The sequence below is a fragment of the Vespula vulgaris genome, chromosome 2, assembly GCF_905475345.1.
Source record: "Vespula vulgaris chromosome 2, iyVesVulg1.1, whole genome shotgun sequence".
In the NCBI taxonomy this organism is placed as follows: Eukaryota; Metazoa; Arthropoda; class Insecta; order Hymenoptera; family Vespidae; genus Vespula; species Vespula vulgaris.
The window spans coordinates 6672224-6691074 of NC_066587.1; the positions used below are offsets into that span (position 1 = coordinate 6672224).

The following is an 18851-nucleotide window of genomic DNA, read 5'->3' on the forward strand; positions in this document are numbered from 1 at the left end:
ACAAAAATGACTCAAGAGGATACTCATCGAACGGAAGAAGAATACGAAATAGTAAAAAATATATCACATTTAAAATGATAATATACATACATATATATATATATGTAATATAAAATAATAATATCAACGTATATATAATCAAAATAATATATCAACGTATATATATATATATATATACACACACACACACACGTTAAGATTATAAAAAAGATTGAAAAATATACGAAATGATTTATTTATTATTTCGTGATATAGCGAGGAAACGTGACGCTTCCTCAACTTCAAGAAATAGAACAAGAATTTTTCGATTTGGTAGCAAATGGAACTATTGCTGAAGTCGAGCTTTATCTGAGAGTTCATCCGGATTTTAAAATTAATGCTACGAACTACCAAGTAACTTCTTCCTCTCTTTTCCTATTTCTTTCCCTCTTTCTCTGTCTCTTTTATTTTGTATAGATATAACTACGTAAAAACATAAGATCGAGACTGGTAGATCGATTTTTCGAAGCTTTTGAGATAGTTTTATCTTCATCGATCTCGAGAAACATCGTCGTCGGCAAACTCATTTCAAGAAAGCAAGGCAACCACTAGAAGGAAAAAAAAAAAGAAAAAGAAGTAAAAAGAATATAACGAACGTTTCAAGATATCAGCTGAAGGGACGAGAGACATCGGTTTCCCTTTGAGTAGCAACCCCTTCTTTTTTCTCTCTCTCTCTTTTTCTCTTTCTCGATCATTTCCATGAGTGATTTACGCGAGATCCTTACAAGACACGTCGAATTATCGTAGATGAATGTTCCCTTTTCTCTCTCTCTCTCTCTCTCTCTCTCTCTCTCTCTCTCTCTCTCTCTTTCTCTCTCTTTCTCTTTCTTTGCGAAGAGGAATCGAAGAAACGGAGCGAGAATGCAAAGCACAGTGGACTCTCCACTCGTTATCTTGAATCTTCACCCTCTCTGTATATACCCCATGTGGAATGTTTCTCCCCACCACTAACCTTCTTTCTCTCTCTCTTTCTTTTTCTCTTTCTCTCTCTCTCTCTCTCTCTCTCTCTCTTTTCATCTCGTTCGCAACGTTTTCAAAAAGCCTACCGGCCGTCTGACTTTCGGTCAAAATACCATAGCATTTGACTCTATTGGAGAGAAAGAGATAGAGAGAGAAGGAGAGAGGAAGATGTGAACAATGTATGTGAGAAAGAGAAGAAAGAGAGAGAGAGAGAGAGAGAGAAAAACTAACTGCCTCCGTGTATATCTCCGGCTATATTTCAGACGGTCCTTTACAAGACAATGGTTTCAACCGAGGACCGATAAAAATTATTCAAATGACCCGCCCCGCTGTAAATTCCATCCATGGATCCCCCTTCTCTCCTTCTCTCACTGCTTACTACGAGTGTTTCTTTCTTTCTTTCTTTCTTTCTTTCTTTCTTTCTTTCTTTTTCTTTCTATCTTCTTTCTTTTCTTTCTTCCTTCTCTTCTTCTTCTGCTTCCTCTTCCTCTTTATTCTCTTCTTGTTCTTCTTCTTCTTGTTCTTCTTCTACCTCCCTTCTCATCCTCAGCTTACATTCGCTCTCGTTTTAAAAACGACCCTTATGCCAATCCACTAACGGGCCATTAAATTCGTCCCTCATTCAGAAAATTTTCCTCGAATGAGAGAAGATCTACGATGTTTTTATATTTTTCATAGGTATCGTTAGAAAAGAATTAGATGATAGACGTTCATGATTATCTCGGTTTCATTCTTGGCCCTCTTCTCTCTCTCTGTCTCTCTCTGTCTCTTTCTTTCTTTCTTTCTTTCTCTCTCTCTCTTATTTAATGAAACGAAATGTTTCTTACCGTATGAAAATAGCCATTTTTACGGAATCATAATGATTTTATTCAAAATGTCTAGAGACAATTTTTAATGCAAAATGTTCGTCTAAATTAATCCATGTAATTGCGAATGCAATATTTGAAAAGAAAAGATAAGGTGAAATTTATTTATTATATATTTATATATACATCGAAACGAAGAGTATAACGTTATCTCGGTTTCATCGACCAATTTCTAACTTAATGAAACAAGATATTTCTTATCGTAGAGAAATGGATGTTATGATGGAAATATAAACTGATGTTATCCAAAATATCTATGATATTTATGAAAAGAAAATATTGAGACGTAGTAATCAAAATGTTTTGATAACTTGATAAAAATCTGAATAAATTAAATATCTGAAGAAATATAATTTATTCGCTATACTCTTTCTCTCTCTCTCTCTCTCTCTCTCTCTCTCTCTCTCTCTTTCTTTCTTTGAACAAAAAGTTTAAACATTTAATCATAATTTAAAAATATGCGAGATATTGAAATAAGCATGAAAAGAAGTATGAAATCGAAAATATCAAGAATGAAATATTTGAAGATAAAAATCCTTTTATTATACGTTATAAAAAAAAAATCTCTTTTTCTTGATCTCATTCAAAAAATATCTAACGACAAGAAGTATGAAAAAACAAATTGAAATGAAGTAATCAAAACGTGTTGATGATAACTAAAATATATAAAATAAAATATCTAAGGAAATTAAATTTACTTATTATATGTTGTAAAACAAAAAATTCTATCTCTATCTCTCTCTCTCTCTCTCTCTCTCTCTCTCTCTCTCTTTCCAAAAATGAGTATACTCTTAAAACTAGTTTAGGAATCTCAATGGACCATAAAAGATAGTCAGGAAAATTCACACGATCGACGTGAAGCGAGGAAGATAAAAATTTTATTACTTCTAGTATCGATCGTAACGAAAAGTTTATTCAAATTTGTGACTCTCACATTTACAACGTATAGATATATACATATCACACATATACATACATACATACACACATATATATTTCTATATATGTATCCCTATGTACACATATATACACACACACATATATATCCCTATATAAAATATATATATATATATATATATATATATATATATATCCCTACGAACAGCCTGACGATTAATCATAAACATACGTGGCGAGAATTAATAAAAGATTTGTAAATATTTGAACCGCGATCCCTGCAAAAAATGAGAAACAAAAAGGGCAAGTGGCACATCTGGCACGTCGATGGTTTTGAAACTGTCGATCGTAGCAAAAGAAAAAGAGAGAAAGAGAGAGAGAGAGAAGAAATAAGAGTAAAAGAGAGAAAGGTACAGACGATGATACGTAAAAGATGAGAAAGAAAAAGGAAAAGAAAAAAATAGGAAGGAAACAGTGAGATGGAGGAACCGTTTGCGGATGAGAGAGCGTATATCACAAGCATATGGCATTGTCGAATGGTTAGATGTTGTACACGAGTCCCCAGGGTGCACGGAGTCGAAAAGGCAGGATATCACAGGAATATTGTGACCGGCATAGACGTTGACAATGGCCCTGGTCCATTGTCGAGAATGACTGCCTCTGTAAACTCGCCGCAGATGGCTCGATGAACGTCGCCGTCCTATTCTTCCAACGAAAAAGGGAAATGGACGGTAAGGAGGAATATTGGTGGGAGAAAGATACCGAAAAAAGAGAAAGAGAGAAAAAGATAGAAGATGCCACTTTGAAAGTCGATCTCTTACGTGGAGTATCCAGCAAGCTTACCAAGCTAGCCAAGCCAGACTGTTTCTCTACGTGGAGACATCGAAAGAGTAGATATATCCGAGAGTTACGAGTTAGTCGAAGAAAAATTTCGTGGTATGCCGTAAAATGGGACGAGCCGAATATATATAAAGTGTGAACGTGTTGGTCTCACTCTGAATGGCGCCTTTCTAAGGGACTCCTTCTTCCTATTCCTTACAACGAACGTGTCTGTTATACTTTTGATGATTATTATGGTATATACCATATACCATGCGTTACGCAATATGTCAGAAGGTTCTCATATAATAGAGTTGAAAAAAGGAATTTTTATGTATGCATATTGTGTCCATCCTATATATCTCCCTCTAGTTTATCACAATTGTTTTCCCCTTTTTTTCTTTTTTCTTTTCCTTCATTCCTTTCCATTCCTCTTTCTTATCTCGTTAACTTCGCCAACTCAAAACTCGCTATGGTAGATATACCAACCTCCTTTTATCCTTCTTTCTAAACGTTAAATTTCTTTTTATTGTAAATTAGAAATACATTTGAGCACAAAGTGATCGACCATTTAACACCCATTATACCCCAAAGATATCTACACGTACATACCTATACGTTTCCATTCATGTTATCTCAGTCGCATTGGAATCACACGTTAGGATAAAAGAGTAGGACATAAATATTAAGTAAAGAAAGAGAGAGAGAGAGAAAGGGAGAGAAAAAGAGGGATAAAATTTATCGTTCGACGGCTGATGTTTTCACTCGTAACCCAAAAGACTTTTCCTTCTGGTAGAAATCGTTCCCGTTTCGAGCGGTGGTCTCTTTTAAGTGGTCCATAAAACATCACTCGTCTCATCCTATCTCTCTCTTTCTCTCTCTCCCTCTTTTTCTCTCTGTCGTCTCCTCCGTTATGCTGAGTCTTTCGTAGTGTCGAAGAGAGACTGCTTGCGCCTCCTCGCCTTTGTTAAACCGAATCGGATCCGACAAATGGTTTACACGCGTCCCGCACTGGGATCCTTTCCATTTCTTCTTCTTCTTCTTCTTCTTCTTCTTCTTCTTTCATACCACGCGCATTCCACGTAGGTGGCCCCTGCCACGAAAGAAACACTTCAACTTTTATCTTTTTCTAAAGTATTAGCGAACGAGAGAGATACGGTGAGGCCTACAATGTTGGGAAAAATTGGAACAAAATGGGAAGAGGATGTTGTTAATGAATCATCTTAACAGGTTCTGATCTAAATAATCGTTTTGTTTGGATCCTTACGATGCAAGAAAAAAACTGGACGAGATACTGTTTTCAAAAGTGAATAAAAATTTTGAGGGAATAAAAAGGAACAGAAGAGAGAAACATATCGTTAATATGAATAATGAAAATCAAAGGATAAGATAAAATGGAAAGAATTGAATGAGCAATTGTCTTAAAGGTGGATTAAAATTTTGGAAAAGAAATACTTTGAAAGAGAAAGAACTGGACAAAATGTTCTCTCGAAATCTGACTGAAATTGTTGGGGAAAATGTTAAACAAAATTTATAATGATGAAGATGAAAGAAAGAATCGAAAGAATGCAAAAAAGAAAATGCAAAAATGCAAAAAACAAAAGAAAATTTTCTTCGAAATGAATTGAAAAAATGAAGTAAAAAATATTGACAAAAAATGAATAATTTATTAAATCTCTTTCTCTCTCTCTCTCTCTCTCTCTCTTTCTCTGAAAGTTAGGTGTTGACATTCAATTTCTTTTCAGGGTATTACAGCTCTACACATAGCTATTGAAGAGAAGAACATCTGCATGGTGAAATTTCTACTTTCCCATCCGGAGATCGATCCCGGTGACGCCCATCTCTATGCAATCAGAGAAAACGAGACGAAGATCGCCGCCATGATTTTAGACAAGCTCAACGAGATATCCCCGGGATTAGAATATGCCAGTGTCACTCACAGCTCTGATTTCCCGGACGAAGCTACACCCTTAGCGATTGCAGCACAGTACGGTCATTATGAGCTTATTCAATATCTGATCGAACATCGACTTCACAGAATCCAACGACCTCACCCACCTAACTGCAATTGCTTGAGTGTGTGCAAGTACGAGCACGGTAGAATCTGTGTTTATAATCTTTGCTTTCCATTTATTTATTTATTTACTTATTTATTTATTTATTGAATTAATTATTTATTTGTTTGTTTGTTTGTTTGTTTGTTGGTTTATTTATTTATTTTTTTCGTTCTTTTTTTTTTTCTTTTTAACTCGATCAAATTCTCTTAGATATTTTACGAGTGGTGATGCGTCTTTAACAGACGAGAACGTGAAATTTACGACAGCTTAACGGTGGATCGAAAACGTATATTTCTCTATCGAGCTATCTCTAATCCAGCCTATATCTGTTTGACCGAGGAAGATCCAATTCTCGCGTCTTTTAATCTATCGGTTGAGCTAAAAATGGCTGCATCCTACGACAGGGAGTTCTATAACGAGTACATCCAGCTATCCGAGGTCAATCGAATCAGGTTTCGATAATACCAACTTCATATCGAACCCGTTCGAGTTAGATTAGACATGCCTACATATACATACATATACATACATATATATTTATAAACGTTAGAAAATATATAGGATGATTCATACGTATTAATTTCGTTCGATTCAAACAGCAATTATCAAAATTCGCTACGGATCTGATTGGCTGCGCTAGGAAAGCTCAGGAAGTAGAGACAGTGTTGAAAAGAACCTCAGGTTTTACCAGAACGTCTAGATTCATTTATCCGCGCTTGTTAATAGCTCTTGATTACAAGCAAAAAACTTTTGTCGCTCATCCAAACGTTCAAGAGGTGTGCCACGAAAAAACCTTTCATAATTTAACGCATATCCTTCCCACCGAACAAATTGAACTGAGCGTTAGATATCAGCGTTGAAATTTTACAGATGATCGAGAACAAATGGGTAGACGGCTGGTACGAATGGAGGATGAGAAAAACCTGGCTCCAATGTCTGACCGTCTTACTACGAATAATCCTATTACCTCTGATCGCCTTGATCATTCTGATCATACCGAACACCAAAATCGCTAAGTTCTTTTCGAGTCCGGTGAATAAATTTCTTCACTCTGTTGCCAGCTATCTCGTTTTCCTTATCATCGTATTTATTATATCCAACGCCGATAAGAACAAGCAACTTCGTGGGCCACCGGATACAGGTATCAAATTTGTTCTTTCCTTTTCCTTTCTTTTTTTAACAAATCGATTTGACACCAAACAAAAAACGATTCGAATTAATTCAGAAACCCGAAAACACTATGCACTAACTTGTGCCAACTAACTTGCGTTGGGCTAATTTTCTTTTTTCCTTTTCTTTTAGGATTCGAACCGATCCTAGCGATTTTCGTGATATCGTATTTATGGTCGATCATTCGACTTATCATTATGCACGGTCCAAGAAGATACTTCAGAGCACCTTGGAACTGGTAATTCGCTTATCGTATTTCTTTTCGATTGGTCCACGATTATTGGATAGATCTTTCATTCTAGGTACGAAACCTGTATGATCTTTCTGTTCGTACTGACGTTTATATGCTGGATAGATGCTGCAATCGACGTCAGGATTAACGGTCAACGCGATTTAGAGAGAAAGTATTGGCACAAATATGATCCCACGTTGATAGGAGAAGGTATTTACTGTTTGGCTACGATCATGGCCTTCTTTCGATTGATGTTCCTTTGTCAATTGAATTATCACCTCGGTCCGCTTCAACTCTCCCTTGGAAAGATGATCCGTGACGTCACCAAGTTCATCGTGATATTCGCCATCGTCCTTCTAGCTTTCACATCCGGTTGAACGTCTATTTTCAATATATTCTTTCAAGGTCACTTTGTAATATTCTTTTCATCCTTCGTAGGATCTATTATTATCTTCTAGGTCTGTGTAAGTTGTATCAGTATTACGACGACATGGTACAGATCGATAAAAGTAACATAAAGATACAACAGGTGAGTTCATTCGTTAATTTCCCATCGAGCCTGAAGACTCTTTTTTGGGCCGTTTTCTGTATGAGTCCTATCGAAAGTGCTGATGTCATTATTGAGAATCTCCCAAGTGATAGCGAAACGGAAACCATCATAAACTATCATACCTTTACAGAGATTATCGGTTATATCGCGTTTGCAAGTAATTTTCTAGATTGCTAGTTTATCCTTAAAGAATCATAATTGACGTGTTAATAAAAGAATAAACTCCTGAAGGTTTCGAATTCATTTCTGTGGTGGTTGTCCTTAATATGCTGATTGCCTGTATGACCAATACCTTTACCAAGGTCACAGAAAACGTCATCGTCGAATGGACCTTTGGTCGAACCGAGGTTGGCAAAATGAATCTCTACCAAGTAGTCCCATACGTGCAATAACAAGAAGTTTCTCTTCGAAGGTTTACGTCGACTTCATGCTGATGACCACCCTACCACCACCCTTCAATATAATTCCCACTTTCGCTGGCTTTCAAACGGTCGCCGAATACGTGAAGGTACTCCTCAAGCCACCGCCGAACAAACGCGCCCGCTGGGACTTCATGCAGTGTTGCTATATCGTTAGTAGCGTTGAATTACACGTTACACTTTATGGTAATTTCAAAAGGGATTTCTTCCAAGGTGAACGCGAATGAGTACAAGGTCTACGAAAAGTGAAAAAATAAAATAGAAAAATATCAGGCTTTCGTAGATCTTCGATTTAAATAATTGACAAAGAAAAAAAAAGAAAGGATCAGAAAAGTGAATCTACAAATTGCATCTTTTTGTTTCGTTTTTTTTTTTTCTTTTATACAGAACTTTTCTGATTCAAGATTTATGGATAGGGATTGTTTAAAAAGAAGTTTCGTCTTTTCGATCTTTTTTCGATGAAAAAAAATTTCTCTTTTCGTAGCAATCTTTCGATTGAAGATATCTATAGATTATCAAATGATTGAAATTAAATCGAAGAATTAATTACGAATAAAAATTCTTTCAAAAAAGTCCGACTTTTCTATAATCCACTTTTCCGATCTTTTTCTATCGATATTTATCAGATCTAAGATCTACGGATTATTGAAGAATTTGAATTAAATTGAGGAATTAATTACGAATAAAAATTCTTTAAAAAAGAGTCTGTCTTTTCCCTGATCCACTTTTCTGATCTTTTCCTCTTAACAATTTATCAGATTCAATATCTACAAATCATTAAAGAATTTGAATTAAATTGAAGAATTAATTACGAATAAAAATTGTTAAAAAGAATAAACAACCACTTACACGATTAAACAAACAAAAAAGATCTTCAGATTCAAGATCTTAACATTATTAAAAAGTGTTACTTAAATTAAAATATTAATTACATTAATATGTATAAACACACATACAAACATACACATATAAATAATTATTAAAAAAAAAATAGAAATAGATAAACGTATTATCTTAAATTCTACTAAAGATCAGTTTGTTTGCTTCTTTTTTTTTATAATTATTTTTAGGAAACATTAGAAGATGAAAAGGATGAAATTTTCGACCAAGTGATGATGCAACTGGTACAACGTTATTTCCGCATGAAGAGTAGAGAAATAGAGAAGACGAACATTGAGAAACTTAGAAGAGAATTGATAGAAGTGAGAGGACTTTTGCGAGAGGCACTTGAAGCAGCATGAGGAGTACAAGAACGACACGAATTCGTAGTGAGTGGTACGACGTTAGAGAAACACTTGGCATACCTCCTTCATACTAAGAAGCCCGAAGAGTACTAAGTCATTAGTATGCATTCCTGACGAAACGACAACAAATATCGACCTAAAGAAGATTAATGCTTATTATCAAAGAATAGTAACGGTAAAGCAAAGTGTCTTATTTAAATGACATTGAAAATGGAGAGAATTGAAGAAATTTTTATAGAAATTTTTCAACGTCAATCCTGCCAAAATTAATCGAATAATAATTATTTATCGATCATGTCATATATGAAATTCTAATGGCTCCTGATTATGGTGCTACTAATAAGTCCTAAGAAAATTGAAATTGAAAATGATCGAACGTTTAATATGATCGATCGTCTCCCATAAAACGATCTCATAATTTTTCTATGAATTTCCAAATGAAATTCTCTTAGAAGATTAATTAGATAATATTTCAAATACACAAGAACTTTCGCTATTTTTGTTATGTTGCGAGTGAAGATCGGAGGAAAATTGAAATTGAAAATGATTTATCTAAACGTTCGTCCCCTATGAAAACGTTCATGAGTTTTCCTTGAATTTTCAAATGGAATCCTGTCAAGATATATTAGACAATATTTCAAATATATAGAAGTCTCAATATTGTCTTTATATCGCAAGTGAATTTTAAGAAAATTGAAATTGAAATTGATCGATCGAAACAATCATTTCCTGTGAAAATTAAACAATTCGTCTATGAATTTTCCAATGAAATTCTGTCATAATTTATTACGTAATATTTCGTGATTTAAAAATCGATATTTCTCTTTATACATCGTCTGAGTCGCAAGGAAAGTTGATGTTGAAAATAATCGAACGAAAAAATCGTCGTCTACACTGAAACATAAACAATTTTTCAATGAACTTTTAAATGAAATTCTGTCAAGATCAATTAGACGATGTCTCAAATCTATAGCGATCTTTAAATTGATAACAATTGTCTCCTGTAAAATCTTTTTTATTTCGTTACAAAGTTTTAAACCAAAAGACCATGCTCAAAAATTGATTACACCATATTTAAAATACACGGGAGCTTCGTTTTCATCATCAAGATGCGAATGAAATATTAAAGAGAAAATAATGAAACTTGCCAATTTAGTTAATCACCACGTCCTTTAAATAACGACTGCTTTTAAAACAACTTGTAAAGAATATCGTCTGTTAGCGAAAGAAATATCTTCCTTCAACGTTTCCCATGAATACTTTTTTAACGGGAACGACTTTAAAGTTACTTTTTAGCTTTTTAAAGAACTCGAACGTCGCATATATATACATATATATATACATACACACACAGGGTATTTCGCGTAATAGGCACTTTCATTTAAACAAAAAGTAATTAGTGCTCGACAAATTACAAAAATACAAATTGCAGAAATACTGTTTCAAAGTTTCGCAAAGAATTATTTCTCGAACTATAGCTCGTTTTAAGAAAGATCTCAAATAAAATTTAAAGGAGATCTATTGGTGGTCACAGATCTTTTCTGAAAGGACGTGTTTTTGAGATTTCAAGGTGACCTTTATTTTTTTTATACGGAGCTGTATATTTCTATTTAGATAGGTTTATTTAGGTCAATGAATTCGTCTCAGAATGGGCTATACGCCTATCTAAATAAAAACATACAGTTTCGTGTAAAAAAAAAAAAAAGAAAGAAAGAAAGAAAAAAAAAAACAAAGATTACCTTGAAATCTCAGAAGCACGTCCACCCAGAAAAGATACGTGACCATCATAAGATGTCTCACCTTCTTCCTCCACTCTTATCCTCTCAAAAGAGAGAAAGTTTCATTTGAAACATTTTTTGAAACGAGCCTATAGTTCGAGAAATAGTTGCATGCGAAACTTCAAATTGGACACCCCGTATATATGTGTACACATCTATATATATATGAAATATCTTTCCGATATAATACATACATATTTGAATAAATCGATTGCGGAAAGAGTTCCCCTTTTAACTTTTGTCAAAGCTTATTAAATGAACCACGCTTCGTCAAGAATTGAATAAAAATATCTTTGATAGAAAGACTTTAAAATGAACAAACAAAAAAAAAAGAAAAACAAAACACAAGGAAACAGAGAAGAAGAAGAAGAAGAAGAAAAAAAGAATTTAACGAGAAGGGAAAAGAATGAGAACAAAGAATCTCGGATTACCATCGAATATCGATTCGATTGAATGCGAATAAAACTCGAATGAGAAATTTTCATTATAGCATTTCAATATAGATAAAAATCATTTCCGGTCTTTTAGAAAAGATTTATCAATCTATAAAGAGTAACAACAGAAAGAATAAAATTCAAAGGAGAAATTTTCATTAGAGAATTTCATTATATACAAATTTTTTCCGATTCTCTGAACGTTATCTATCGTCTCTCTCGAAAGAAATATATAATAGAAAGATAGAAAGAGAGAGAGAGAGAGAGAGAGAGAAAGAAATTAAGAAAGAAAGAAAAAAATGAAATAAATAGTAATAATAAGACTATTTACCAGGAATAATATAAAGAATTTTTATTAGAAAATATCAAAGAAGTATTTCAAATGAAAATGTTCGTACAAGAATTCGATTATATATAATAACGTACACACTAATAAACAAAATTACCTTACCCAGAGGAATATTTGTCAAGAAAAACAAGGTTGTCCAACGTCATCGCTAAATGAGATCCATCGAAAGATATCATGAAAGATAGGAGAATTACGACGTTGGATGCTCCTAATACGACGAAGTGCTAAGTGGAAAAGTTTTACTCATTTATCAGAAAGTTCCCGTTATTTGTGATTAATAGTTAAAGTGATTAATGAAGACTACGATTTAGCGGACCAACAGAAGTGTCTATTATGGTACATCAAGATTTCCACGTTTTCATTGTACAAAATGAGATAGGAATAGATAGATAGATAGATAGATAGATAGATAGATAGATAGATAGATAGATAGATAGATAGATAGATAGATAAAGATAAAGATAGACTTATAGAGTGTGTAAGAGAAAGAGAGAGAGAGAGAGGAAATGGAAACAATGGCATATACAAATAAATAAAAAGAAAAGAAAGAAAAAGGATATATCATACCAAATCAAAAAAACATTCCAAAGTAGAATAAAAAAAAAAAAAATCCAAGAAATACATATCCGCATCAATTGAAAGTTTTACTTTCTCGATTCTCCCAATGGAAACGTACTCGAAGCTGTCGAAGCAATTTACTCCGTTCAAAACAATTTTTCATACGCATGTAGGTGTCAATATTTAAACAAGAAAATTGTCGATATTGCGATAAACTGATAATCGATATCATAGCTGTCTTTGAATTACTCCTTCGAGATGGGAAAAGCCAGAGAGAAGAAGAAGAAGAAAAAGAAGAAGAAGAAGAAGAGGAGGAGGAAAAAGAAATATAAGTAGAAGTAGAAAAAGTAGAGGGAAAAGAGAAAGGGTGTGAAAGAGGGTGGAAGATCGAACATGACGATAATATCGCAGGAGCAACACATCATATCTTTTTCGTTCGTATTATTTATCATCCTCCGGCCAGATCCTTCGTATATGACGTATATTTTTGTGAAAACGATCGACACATCAACCGAAATAAATACTAACTCCCTCGTGAAAATATTATTTCTTTTTTTATAGATCGTTAAGCTATTTAATCTAGTCTAGATATTGTTAAACCTATTATATATTTGATCGTTTGAATAAAATATTACAAAATGTAAAATGGAAGAAAAGAAAAGAAATAAAAAAAAGAAAAAAAAACCACCACGAGAAAATGTTTCCACTGCGTCATTTTATATCAAAATAACCTACTTCCCTATCATGTTTTATTATTTTTTTATATTATATATTTGATCGTTTGAATAAAATATCACAAAATGTAAAATGGAAGAAAAGAAAAGAAATAAGAAAAAAAAGAAAAAGAAAACCACCACGAGAAAGTGTGTCCACTGCGTCATTTTATATCAAAATAACCTACTTCCCTATCATGTTTTATTATTATCAATATTAATATTGTTGTTGTTATTGTTGCTGTTGTTGTTGTTATTATTATTGTTATTATCGTTATTGCTATTCTCCCCTCTTTTTAGCCTCGACTTAATCCAACTAGAAATATGAGTCGCGGAATATCACGTTTCCCGATTATGCTGTCGTATTTCCATAAATATTCGGGACGACTGAATTTATGATATCCTTGATACACTTTCTGATTCCTACGGGAATAAACGCGTCATACTTACGATCTCGTATTAGTTATCAATATTGTAGTAATCTTTTCGCTTATTAACTTTTCTTCAATCGCGAAAGAATAAAATAGGAAGGAGGAGAAAAAAAAAGAGAGAAGAAAGAAAATTTATTTTTGTGACAGTTTATTTATATTTATGATCGATTTATATCATCGATTCAAGCATTTCGATCATACGAGTTCGAAAGAAGTGTATGAAGTAGAGAATTCGGTTTACTAGATAACTAGATTCGTGCAAAAAAGGATAGGTCTCGTATCCGTAAGTCGATCTGACGTGCCCTACATCCTAATCTCGGTTCATACTATCCTTTTCTTTCTTTTTTGCTCTCTCTCTCTCTCTCTCTCTCCCCCGTTCTTTCTGGTTCTCTCTCTCTCTCTCTCTCTTTCTTTCTCTTTCTATCTTTCTATCCAGCTCTATCTCTCTTTCGCTCTCTTTTTCTCTCTTCTTTTTTTCTTTCCCTCCAACATGATGACGGACATTGGGATGAAATGGTAAGCCATACTTGTATATCACAAGTGTATACGTGTGTATATATGTACGTCCGTGTGTAGGTGTATGTGTCTCCTAAAAATACGTGTTAAATCGAACGAGAAAGACGAAGTGTGATCAACCGGAGAGAAAGAACATAAAGATATATATATATATATAGATATATATTCTATATATATTATATATTCATAATAAAAAAGAAAAACAAAAGAAAAGAAAAAGAAAGTAATATGAGAGAAACGATTTGTTTCGATTATCATTTTTATCAATTTTCTATATAAGCAGAGAAGAGTAAGATAAATGAAAGAAAGAGAGAGAGAGAGAGAGAAATAGACAGACAGGCAGAAGGACAAAGAGAAAAAAAAATAAAATAAAATAGATCATCGAGATATCTTTTTCTTCTATATCTCTTTTTTATTTTCTTTTACTTTTCACCATGAAACCACTACTACAATCTACGTGGAATTGCCCTAAGCAAAAGCAAAAACAAATCATTGCCGGCTTCCCGGCAATTCGTGGATCATGAAAAGGGGAAGTAAAACATCCATAGAGTTTTATACGTAGAATCGAATGCTGAGGATAAAATCAACGAGGCGAAAAATATCGAAGAGAAATTGTTCTACGTGTTTGATAGTAATCATGAGAGTGACCTAATTGTGAGCGAAAAAGTTCGTTCTTTTCGAAAATTTGTGTCATATCGATAAATGTATATACATATTAACGTATTTACATTATTATTAATAAATTAATATTAATAAGTTACTTTATAAATTATTATATAATATAAATTATATAATATATGTATACATATAATAATTTGCATATATATATATATCTTTTTTATTTAAATTAATTTTTTACACAGAATTTTCTAAATATATATTTCTGTGTTCTCTCTCTCTCTCTCTCTCTCTATATATATATATATATATATATATATATATATATATATATAAATTAAATTCAATCATATTAAATTAATTAATGTGATATTATGAATATGTATATATATATGTAGATATGACTTAGATATTTCATAATTTCCTAGCTAATATATACCATCTACTTATAATCAGTAGTAACGTCAGTTACATGGGCAGACATAAAAGCGAGTCGTAAAAAAGCTTATGAAGTCGATAACAGCTATAAAATGGAGTCCTACGAACGTTTCAATAAGCAATGACTTATTAATTTCGTCTTCCTGAGTAAAGAACAAAATAAAGTCAAAATAATGAAAAAGAAAAGAAAAAGAGAATATAAAAAAGAAGCTTTCTATCAATTCGTTACTTCAAAGCATCGTTCGTTCAATTACATCGTAAAAACTATATTTAAACTTCAAACGATAAAAATAAATAATAACTGACATACACACACATTCGCAATACATAGAACATATACATATGCATGTATATAAGAAAAAAGAAAAAAGAAAAAGAACGGTATTTCGTGAGGAAAATTTGAGAGAAATCGAAATATTTCAATCGATTAGTTGAATTTTTTTCAAATTCAATTTTATATATATAGATTTCTACGAAAAACACGATGCTTTTTGTAAAATAAAAAAAATAAGAAGTATCTTTTCTACTTTCGACCTGTTAAATAATACACTAGCACTTTAAGCAAAATGGTGTTGAAAAACGTGGGAAGGGAACCTCGTTAAAAATTTCTTTAAAAAGAAAATAAAAGAAGAAGAAAAGAAAAAAAGAAAAAAAAGAGAAAAGAGATAAAAAAGAAATAGAAATTAAAAAAGAAAAAATAGAAATAGAAAAACAATGGAAAACAATTTGGCTGACCTGGAAAATTTCCTTGTGAAAAACAAAACTGAATAAACATAATCTATGTGTGAATGTCTTTGAACGATTAATTAATAATTCTCTCTCTCTCTCTCTCTCTCTCTCTCTCTCTTCTTTCTTTATTTTTTTTTCTTTTTTCTCTCTTCGAAAGTCACGAACGATGGATTTATGCAAAGAACCAATATCGATATAACTCGCGGAGGAGACGAAGGACAACGTACGAAGGAATGTAAAGGATAGAAAGAAAGAAAGAGAGAAAGAAAGAGAGAGAGAGAGAGAAAGAGAAAGAGAGAGAGAAAGAGAGAGAATAGGAGGATGCGCGTTCGCAAGAAGAGAACGGGATCGTCCAGTCGGCACACGGCTTTCGTCCTGCGTACGTCGCTGTAGAAATCTCTTCGAGTGTGTGTATGTTCGTGTGCGTGTTAAAAGAAAAAAAAAGTCGCGAAGAAAGGAAAAATTAATTAATTAAAAATTATCAAATAATTCGCACAAATTTTCTCCTATTGTCCGATATCTATCAGTCGAACGTCTATCGTGAACATTCGAAGTGAAATTTTTTCGCGCGAAAAATCCTAACACACGTTTTTCTACCTTTCTCCTGTCTTAAGAAAAAAAAGAAACAAGAAGAAGGAAAAAAGATATAAGAAAAAAGAGAAAGAAGAAGCTACAAAAAATGAAAAGGAAATGATCGAAAAAAAGAGAGAATAAAGATCGTTCGTTTCTCTAAACGTGTCCTTTCGAATTTCCTTTGAAAATCAAATCGAAGGATACATTCTTTTCAAAATAAATCTCTATTTACGCGTGTAATGTCGAATGAGAATTAATCGTGACACGTATGTACATGAACGTGTACGTGTGAGACGTAATTGAGATAGTTTTCTCTCTCTTTCTCTCTCTCTACCTATCTGTCTATCTATCTATCTATCTATCTATCTATCTATCTATCTATCTATCTATCTATCTATCTATCTACCTATCTATCCATCTATGTATCTATTTATCTCTGTCTTTCTTTTCGCTTTTAAAAAAAGACCTTTCATTTTTCTTCTAAAACGAACCACCTCCATTTTTTAAAACTTACGTGACGCACGTCTACTTAAAGGAAATAAAATTTTAAGAAGAGGATACCTTTTGGTAAAACAGTGAACACACTTTTCACGAGTTTCACGCAATGATATCGTCTTTGGATCGGACGTCATACGTGAATTTAAAATGCTTACGTGTTAGAAATACACGGATCGAAAATGTTTTTGGGACCAGAGAAATTTATTATTAAGGAAAACTCATGCTGGAACATGTAGCGAATGGAACTCTAACGAAATGTAAATACCAATTGATTATTTCTAATATTTTTGTTATTCATATCTTCTTTTAACGTCGACGTTCTTTTATTATATCAAAATCGTTTCATCGATTTTCATTGCAATTTACGATGAGATAAAAACGACGGGAATTTCTATGGTTTTCAATTATCGACTTTCTTTTATATCTCACTTGTTTTGTTTCGATTCTCAATCGAAATATACATTTAAGATAAAAGTGATGAAAATGCTTATTGTTTTTTTCAATCATCTATGTTCTTTTATCATTCCAATCGTTTTATCGCAATTTATTGCAACTTTCAATGGAACAAAAACGATGAGAATTTTTATTGTTTGAAATCATCGACGTTCATTTATATTTCAATTGCTTTCTCCTCGATATTTTCGATGAAATAAAAATATAGAAAATTCTTATCGCTTTTAAATATCCGACGTTCTTTTATTACGTCACCTGTTTCTTACAGTTTCATTAGAAATTTTCAATAAGATAAAAAAAAATATTTATTGTTTTAACCCATCGACGTTCCTTTATATCCCATTCGTTTTATCGATCATGAATATTCTTCCATATATGATACTTCGAGTTGACTGTAGTCTTTTTGCGTATTTGAAATAAATAACAAAATAACGTACTTACGTAGAATACAAAATTTGATCCGGTGTAAAATAATTTTTTCAACAATCTTTACCTAAAAGTGTAATTACGGCAAACTCGGAATCTATTTTTTTTTCAATTCGTTTATCCAGAAAATCTTTTAACGAACAATAATGAAAGCAAAATGAAATGAACTATAGTGATGATAAAAGAAATAATTTTGATTAAAAATGAAATAATTTTCTTTAATGATCCACTCGAACGAAATCGTATACGTGTGATGCGCACAGCTTTGTATAATTTCGCTTGTGTAAATCATCCCTTAAAAAAAAAAAAAAAAAAATATTTCTTTTCATTTCTTTCCACTTTATCATTTATCGATTGTACATATATATTATTATTATTACTGATCGAATGTATCGTGCCGAGTCTAAATCATAGTGGTATTGTTATTCCATTTATTGTGTATTCGCTCCTGTTTCCGGACCTACGAAATTAACGGAATAATTTATTGATGTATGCTCATAACCTTTCGACGCATTCCATATAGAATCGTATAATTATAGATTTCGTAATGCATTGTAAGTTACAAATCCATATAACATCATACATACATACATACATACATACATACACACATACATACATACATAAATACATCTCGTTTCGCATTCAATAACGAGCAATTAAATTGTAAAATTATAACAATTTCTCTTTCTTATAATTGTTATATGTTATGTTAAATGTTATATGTTACGACTGAGATTTTATCTTTGGATAAAAACTATGAGAAACAAATTATTTAATCGACACGATTGAAAATTTCCATCAATATTACATCATTTTGTTAATTATCTTTCGGTAAGTGCAAAAATGCTACTACATCAACTCGAACTGTCCCATTCGAAAACTACGACTTCGATTTTTATTAAAAACTAATATATTTCACCGTCAAGCATGATAGCTAAGCTTTGAAAAAATATATTTCTCTATTTCTTGTTTTTCCTTCATTTAAATAATATATCAAATATTCGCATTACCTTAGATCATATATGATGTTTTATGATTTGAAATGAAGATTTTTCTGTTGATTAGGCACTATCGTCGATTG

At 32.4% G+C, this 18851-nt stretch overlaps 2 protein-coding genes across 2 annotated transcripts in view; both read left to right on the top strand.

Annotated features, from left to right (window-relative positions):
* The window catches only part of LOC127072788 (FHF complex subunit HOOK interacting protein 2A-like), a 158807-nt gene that overhangs the window by 57026 nt on the left and 82930 nt on the right, over positions 1–18851 (top strand). The window lies entirely within an intron of this gene.
* On the top strand, positions 7–9325 carry LOC127061986 (short transient receptor potential channel 5-like). The gene is made up of 12 exons (XM_050989524.1): positions 7–51; positions 256–393; positions 5321–5678; positions 5865–6076; positions 6238–6414; positions 6509–6779; positions 6941–7046; positions 7111–7412; positions 7499–7747; positions 7822–7937; positions 8003–8182; positions 9080–9325. Exons 1-12 carry the CDS (start codon positions 7–9, stop codon positions 9248–9250), a joined length of 2325 nt encoding a protein of 774 aa, XP_050845481.1. The 3' UTR covers positions 9251–9325.